Consider the following 8,265-nt stretch of genomic DNA (forward strand, 5'->3'; position numbering starts at 1 on the left):
TGCTGAACTCTATAAACTCTAATGTTCATTTTTCTGTTGAGCTTTATGCAACAAGTCTTTTTTTTCTATAAACTGTGAAAATAAAGTTGATCCTCTGCAGTAAAATCCTGCTGATGGAGGCAATAATAAAGCGTGCAGGAGAGAGCAGATAGCACCCCCTGCTGGCCACACCTCACGCAGCAGCTTTTCTCTGTGAGTAGTCAACACAGGGGAGGGGGGGGCTCTAACTATGAAAAATGATGCTGCAGAGGGGGGAGTGGAGGAGGAGAGCTGAGGGTTTTATTTTCAGCATGCATGTGTGAGGCAGGCAGAGAGGAGGAGAGGAGAGGAGCGCGTTGTTCCCAGCTGAGCATCAGTGGGAGGAAACTGAGGAGGAGGAGGAGATCTTAGAGCCGGAGCATCGCTGCAGAAACACCAACACAAGAAGGAGCTGACAGAGAACCTAGTGGAGAGAAGGAGGAGAAGAAGAGGAGGCACAACTGGGGACCTCCAAGCAGCAGGAGAACCAAGGAGGAGAACCATGAAGCAGCAGCAGCTCCATCAGTAGGAAGAAATGCTTTGTTTTTGTCTGTGTCATTGATTGGTATCGGTTCTGATCAGAATCAGAACCAATCAACTGGTTCTGATCCGTTCTGTGGCTGCAGGTTCTGATCGGCCGCTCTGACCCAGCAGCTGAGCTGCATTCATCTCATCAGCAGGAGAACAAGGTGCTGATAAGTGCTTCGTTCTGATCGGTCCCATGAGCTTTCCCTCACAGAACCAGCCCTGTGCTGCAATGCATGCTGGGAGATGTAGTTCTGAGCTAAAAGATGGTCCAGGGGTCCATTATTAGCTCTTAGGGAGGACCCACATTTAGTCTGTTCAGTTCTGCAGCTTTATAGTGTTTTGATACTTTATAATTTTTTTCCCACCCTGGTGGGTGGGGGGGTGGTGGGGGGGGGACATTTCCTAATCAGATATTATTCACTGTCTTATACTTGCTCTGTGTTAGAATAGCAAATGAAAATATGAAAGGAGCTCAAATTATGGTCAAACAGATAAATCTGCAGATAAATGGAATAAAATCGCTACGACTTCTGTTCAAAATATAAAAGTTTATTAAAGGAAAAGTTCAGCAGGAATAATCAGTGGATCGTTATTTATACCTAAAACTAATTCTTTGCGGTGATTTAATGAATTTTTATCGTGATCACAGAGTCTGGGAGCGGCCATTTTTGCCCAAATCTAGTAGCCCCTCCCTCCTGCCATCTTCCAGCAGTGACGTCACGGTGCGGTAAGCCTAGCACCATTCTCCCCGCTTTCCAAGCTAAATCAATGGGAACTACTAGACACATCTGCAATCAACAACAATTATTGAAGATTTCCAGAGGACTTCACCGCACCGTGATGTCACTAACCAGTAGGTGGCAGTAGTGTTCTTTGACAAACATGGATGCCTCCAGTAAAGCACATTCACATGAAAATTACTCTGAATTAAAAACTCTGATCATTTATTGAACAGGATGGAATAATTTCAGATTTAAAGAACTTTCAGACGTTTGGATTCTGAATATGAGTGACTTTTCTTTAAACAAAACCATTTAGCTCCAAGTGAAACATATTTCAGTTAAAAATTGGTGAAATTAAACTACTATGAACTAACCTGACTCCGCCAGATGGATTTGCTCCACATATCCATCTTGAAACGTTCCGTTGAAGTAATTTTGGGAAGGGGCGAAAATACTGGTTAGCTGATTGGCCTATGTTGGTGATAGACGGGCCAAATAAACTAATCAGATCAAAGAAGCATATGACGTAACAGAGCGACGACGAAGAGGAGCCAATTGATAGAAACTCTTGCCGAAACCAGTCGGGAGAAGAGCAAAAACATCTTTTCCTCTGAGAAAAGCCTCCAGAGCAGTGTTTTGCTCTTCTTTCAGTGAAGAAATACTCTGTAATTCCGATTAAACTTGCTCGATAGCCACGCTAACGCTAGTTTCATCGGCTTAAGCCGCCATGTTCTTTAGACTGAACTGTCGCGCTTCTCGTTGCGTCACACCTCAACCCGCCTCAAAGCCAACGCTGATTGGACGTTCGTTTGGTGAATGGCTCCTAATTTTCTTTAACGGAGAGTCTCCAGACTGATTAGCAAGTGAAACCTTGAAAGCTTGCGAGATCAGGATGGTCTCACGAGGCTAGCTCACACCAAGGGAACGGCTTCCTTTGGAGGCTTTCCCCTCCAGTCCGACTCTGTAAGTTCTGACACTGAGAGAAATGTGAGGCAAACGGTCTGTTTTGCAGCAGTTTGGTGATTGTGTCCTGAGGAGCAAGTTGGGCTGAGGGGGGGTTAGAGATCAGAGAAGAGAGGTTTCACAGCTATTTATGATGGTTTAAGTCCCAACAATAGGTTACACTCTAGAAACCTGGACTGTAGACCTGGACAGGTCTACAGAGGTTAATGTTCAGTTGTTGGTCTCTGACTGTTGACAGACATTAGTTTTGTAAAGGTCATGTTCTGGTTTATAAAGGCTGACAGACCTTCATTGGTTCTGAATCTGGGCAGGAATCAGGTCTGTAATGGTTGGGTCCATCACAGGTTCTGATCTTTAACCAATATCAGGTCCGTTAGGGTCATGGGGTTTATTGGTTCTGATTTTGGACCAATGTGCCTGTATTGGTCAGGGTGACTCGGGGGTTTTGATCCTGAAAAGCATCAGGTCTGCAAAGGTCACCGTCCGTCTTGGGTTCTGATCCTGAGTGGAAGTTTGTGGTTATTTTTTTCAGGTCCTTCTTAACTTGATGTTCCTCTGATTGAAGCCGTCTAATCTGTTCCAGGTGAGGCGGCAGTGGGCGAGTTCTGACCCACTCAGCCGCCGTTTGATTGGTGGCCTGTGATGATTGCGACAGGAGGCCTGCTGAGAATCAACGCCCGGCGACAAGACTCTCTGAGGTCCAAACCGCACAGACCGCATGGAAACAAGAAAAAGAACAAAAACAAAAGGTAACCATCAGAAAACAAACACCATTTAGTCTGGTTAGTATAGTTAGGATAGTAGGGGCGACAGTGGCGTTGGATGTAGGAGTTTGCCCTGAAATCGAAGGATTGACGGTTCAAGCCCCGACTCCAACTTTCAGTGTCGTTGTGTCCTTGGGCAAGACACTTCACCTGCATTGTCTACTGATGGTGGTCAGAGGGTCCGGTGGCGCCAGTGTACGGCAGCCCCGCTTCTGCCAGTGACCCCCAGGGCAGCTGTGGCTACAATGTAGCTTGCCACCATCAGTGTGTGAGTGTGAATGGGTGAATGAATGTAGTGGAAAGCGCTTTGGTCAAGTCTCCTGACTTGAAAAAAGGCGCTATATAAGTACATGCTATTTACCATTTATTGCCCCTGGTTACCTCACCTTGGACAAGGTCAACAATAAGAACCCTCAGTTGGAAAAGGTCGATTGACCTTTAACCCCTGCGTCATTATTCAAAGGAGATGCAAAAACATGATGCTTGTCAAATTTGGGACTACAGCTTTCTAGAAGAACACCATAAAAACACAAGTTACACACAAGTAGGAACAGCTGAAGCTCTCCATTGCTCAGACGGCAACGAATGATGCTCGGTACATTTGCCTTGAGCAATACAGCCACCTGTAGTGGTCAGTTTACGCTCTCTTCTCTCCAGAGATTATCATTAATATCCATGAGATGCTCGGTGCTTTTACATCATGCCTCAGTGAGGGACATCAAGAGCTTCCTATGCTAAAGCTTCCTATGCTAAAGGTCAGCTTAGACCATTTTGCAATATGCATTCCAAGACTCCTCTGCCATTTCCTCTTCTCTTTCAGACGCAACGAGGTGGTGGTTGTCAAGGGGAAGTTAAAGTTGTGCTCCATCGCAGGACTGGTAGCTGTGCTCGGGATCCTGGTCCTGCTGGTTGGTGTGCTGATGGCAGCTCTGGGCTACTGGCCTCGTAATGGACTGTTCCTCAGCTCTCAGCATCAGGAGGGCGCCGCTATGGCCTTGATGGCCTTCAGAACTCCAACACCAGCAACTGTTGAGGTCCAGGTGAGAGTTTACCTGAGATCTTAAAGAGGTCTCTGAGGTTTATAATATTACCCAGAATTCTATAGAGCAGATCTGTCAGACTGGTTCCAGAAAGGAAGACTAAGATGATGACTTGATGAGACGATTGGTGTTTGGTTGGAAGGAAAACCAGCCGCCACATGGCGCTTCCTGGAGCAAGTTTGACAGACCTGCTCTGCTGAAGGTTCTGATGAGAATTTTTCTGTCTGCATCAGAAAGAAACCAGGTGGGAGGAGCCAGAAAGAGATGACAGAGTCAACGCGGGAGAAGATAAAAGAAATGAGAAAGGAAAAGAAGAAAATGTTTTTAACCAAACAGAGGCTATCAATGGGACCAATCACCATCTTCCACGAGGATTTCTGGAAGATTTCTTGGAAAGGTAAACAAACCTGGATATCTCAGGCATCATTTTCAGGGAGTTGAAAATGTCTATCAGTTGGTTTATGCATGTTTTGAATATCCTAGATGTGGTTGTAGGGGTTTGTAAGGCAACCCTTTAAAGTCACTTCTGTTCTGGATTATGTAGTTAGAATTATGCATGACAGATATTTGAGATTATATCAGACGCTCAGTTTATTTAGGGAGGCAGGTTATGGTCGGACCTTTGGCTTTGGAAAGATGGTGATATGGAAATGATCCCTTGCAAGCCCACAGTTTCTGCTCCCTCTGCAGCTTCACTAAAAATAGGAGTTCTGAGTAATGATTATTCAACATGTGACACACTCCAAAGCCCGTTGAGAGCAGGATGTGTCCAGAACCTCTTCAGGTTATGCAACCGAGGCAACTGGTTTATTCTTGTTATATTCACATTTCTAATGTCGTAATGTTGCCATTTCTTTGGAATACTTTTGGTTTTAACACAGAATGTTTTTGATCCAGTAACTCAAACAAAAGCGTCCGAAGGACAGAGTTCCTGATTCCCAGACTCCGGGGTGAAAGCCATGTCTGCTGACCAGTCAGCCAGGGGGATACCCCCTTAGCCAAGTAGCCAGGCTCATGATCCATCAGAGGCATAGTGGCAGGACCCCACACTGTCACACCAAGCAACCTTATAAATCATTGTGTTATCATGAACAGTTAGCGTAGAATAGGGCGGCTATATGTTGAACTGAGGACCTTCCAACAGATCAGTTTTATCTCCTTTGGTTGGTTTAAGTTGACCTTTAAACCGTCTCTGAATCACTGTGTCTCTACAGGTATCTGTACTCTGACAAGCTGAAGGTCTTTGGCCCGCTCATCATGGGGATTGGAATTTTCCTCTTCATCTGTGCCAACGCTGTCCTGCATGAGAACCGAGATAAGAAGACAAAAGTCATAAACTTGCGGGACATTTACTCCACCGTCATTGACCTCCACAGTGTCCGAAAGCCTCATTCTTCCTCGTCTGGCTCTAACCATCCGCCGTCGGCCAATCAACTCAACGGACTCATTAACTACGTTCAGTCGAGGAGTCTGGACTCAAAGTACCGAACTTGCCCAGTTGCCCTGCTTTCGTCAAGGCAGTCTGCCAGTAGCAGGAGGTCCAGTGATGGAGGGGGAGGTGCAGTCTTTAGTATCTATCAGGAGCTGCCTCTCTCCTCTGACAGACACTCCCTGCCACAAACGTCCACGCCCTGCTGGAGCTCCCACCACAAGGAGGTGCTCAACTCATTCACGTTACCTCGGCCTCGCCAGAGGTCCCCCGGTCCCCGCAGAAGACACTCATTCTGGGCTGGGACTGGCCGGGAGGAGGAAGAGCAGAAGAAGAAGGAAATACAACCAGCCCCCGAAGGTGCCTCCTCTCCACCACACGGAGGCTCTGAGGCTTTGCTCCTCTTCTCTTCTTCCTCCCTCTCATCCATGTCCCACCTACTTTCTTCCTCCTCCTCCACACCCGCTCCACCCTGTAGAAGGCGGAGCCTCCCAACAGTGGTCTTAAACGCAGCCTACAGTGAACTGACTCAAGGAGAGGAAGAGTCCTCTGAGGGGTCCTCCTCAAATAAGCTGATCCCAGAGGGCCATGTGTTACACTCGCAACAACTTTCAGAGATGAAGTTCCAGCAGACGGAACCTGAGGTCATACCTGCACCCTTTGGGATGGAGGATCCAGAGCCCAACTTATGACCCTCATGACGACACAGAGTAGCAATACGAAGTCTTCCTTTTTAAAGACGGCACAAGCTTCCAGTTCCTGTAGACTGAGGAACTGATCAGTGGCTACGGCCTAGTAACCTTGGTGGCATTGCACTCGTCTCACGTTGCTTTTCTGGTAAACTTTAGCCACGCCCCCTTTAATCTTACCTTTTCAAAATACTCTCTAAGTGATAAGAAGCGATCGCCTTTTTCAGGCGATCAAATGTCCTGGTTTAATTCCTGTTTTATCACAAAACTAGTTTTAAGGAAAAAATAATGTGGGATGATAAGTTTGGTTTAGGTATTGGTCTGTTGATAGTAGGATTAGCACTATTCAATTCTATTCAGTTTATTTCTATAGCGCCAATTCACATCATGTCATCTCAGGTCACTTTCCAGTTCACCAGATCATCCAGTCTGATTGATCCAAAGTTTTCTATCTAAGGAAAACCAGCTGAATTCGACTCTTTTCAAATTCAGATGGAGATAGCCTGAACAGCGCGCTGCTCAGCAGGCAGAGCAGGAGGTGAACATGATTCGTCTCACCAACAGCAGCAATAGCACCATCTAGTGGCCAGTTCATGAGGCGTCATGAGGCGTTTCGACACATTTGTATCAAGTTGACTCTGTGTCACTAAATACTGATACCTGCTGGACAGTTTCAGTCTCTACATGCAGCCTCTGACAGACTAACCTGACACCAATTGGATGACCTACAGTCGGATTTAAGCCATTGTTTGCTTTAATGGATTATTTCATATCTATTGTTTAAAGTCTACATTACAGACTGGTGTGGATAAAGTTCCTCCTTTAGTCACAATAAGAAAAAGATCACAGAATATGGTGCAACACTGGGAATTTGATCGCCTGAAAAAATATATATATGTTTAATGTGAACCTTTATTTTGAAAGGCAAGAACACAGGGGGCGGGGCTTAAATTATTCCTTTGAGCGCTATGGCATGAAGGTCACTTGGCTGTAGCTATATGTCCTTGGATATTATGCATAACCCTGTTTTTAACTGGCAGAAGCATAAAGCATTGAGGAGAGCAGTAAGAGCAACAGAAGCCTGACTGACCCAGTCCAACCCGGTCCAACCTGGTCCAACCTGGTCCAACCGGGTCCAACCCGGTCAAACCCTGTCCAACCCGGTCCAACCCGGTCAAACCCAGTCCAACCCGGTCCAACCCGGTCCAACCTGATTAAACCAGTCCAACCCGGTCCAACCCGGTCCAACCTGATTAAACCAGTCCAACCCGGTCCAACCCAGTCCAACCTGATTAAACCAGTCCTATCCTGCTTCTTTCCATTTACGGCCCTTTTGAAATTTTCTTTTAATTCCTGTTTAATGAATTACCTTGATTCCTGTGTGGGGCTCCACAGTGGGTGAGTGGGTAGCACAGCTGGTCCAGGTTCGATTCCCAGCCCGGGGTCTTTCTGCATGGAGTCTGCATGTTCTCCCTGAGCATGCGTGGGTTCTCTCCGGGTACTCTGGCTTCCTCCCTCAGTCCAAAAACATGAATGTTAGGTTATTTCTCTAAATTCTCCTTAGGTCTGAATGGTTGTTTGTCCTGTTTGTCTCTGAGTTGCCCTGCGATGGACTGGAGGCCTGTCCAAGATGGACCCCGCCCCTCTGTCCAGGGTGGGCCCCGCCTCTCGCCCGTAGATGGAGATGGGCACCAGCACCCCTCACCACCCCAGCGGGAATAAGGATGATGGAAAATGGATGGATAGAATTCCCCTTTAATCGTTTATATAAAGCTAATTCCGACCCCTTTTTCTAACTCCCTATTCTTTGTCCCAATGCTATGCCTCTAAATGTGAGGGGTGTGTATGCTAACTGCTAAACTTAGCAACTTTAGCAGTTAGCAATGATTTGCTTTCTATCGTTTCCTGGTATCTTAAACAAAGAGCTCCATTTTCCAGCTGCCTATTGAGTCCCAGATTTCTGGAATTGCGTCTTTTAGAGGAGCAGAGGAAGGAGTGATGATAGCAGGTGGAGCTAATGTTAGCATCCAATGAGCTGCTCTGGTTTGAACAGAGAGAAGAGCCAAGCCACCTTTAGGCTCCAGTTTTTCTCAGCATTCTGGTTCATGACTA

At 46.5% G+C, this 8,265-nt stretch overlaps 1 protein-coding gene across 2 annotated transcripts; it reads left to right on the forward strand.

Moving 5' to 3' along the window:
* Positions 1-261: 261 nt before the first annotated feature.
* Positions 262-7,700, forward strand: LOC119775362 (transmembrane protein 200C-like). Of its 2 annotated transcripts, XM_038273310.1 has the most exons (6): positions 262-543; positions 645-707; positions 2,815-2,980; positions 3,816-4,035; positions 4,269-4,432; positions 5,250-7,700. In XM_038273310.1, the coding sequence occupies exons 3-6, from the start codon at positions 2,874-2,876 to the stop codon at positions 6,154-6,156; spliced, it is 1,398 nt and encodes a 465-aa protein (XP_038129238.1). In that variant the 5' UTR covers positions 262-543; positions 645-707; positions 2,815-2,873; the 3' UTR covers positions 6,157-7,700. The 2 variants fall into 2 exon arrangements, with proteins under 2 accessions (XP_038129238.1, XP_038129237.1); XM_038273309.1 differs by lacking the exon at positions 645-707 and having other exon boundaries at positions 263-543.
* Positions 7,701-8,265: the final 565 nt, after the last annotated feature.

This window comes from Cyprinodon tularosa, unplaced genomic scaffold (genome assembly GCF_016077235.1).
Source record: "Cyprinodon tularosa strain WSP-4 unplaced genomic scaffold, ASM1607723v1 ctg869, whole genome shotgun sequence".
Taxonomy (NCBI): domain Eukaryota; kingdom Metazoa; phylum Chordata; class Actinopteri; order Cyprinodontiformes; family Cyprinodontidae; genus Cyprinodon; species Cyprinodon tularosa.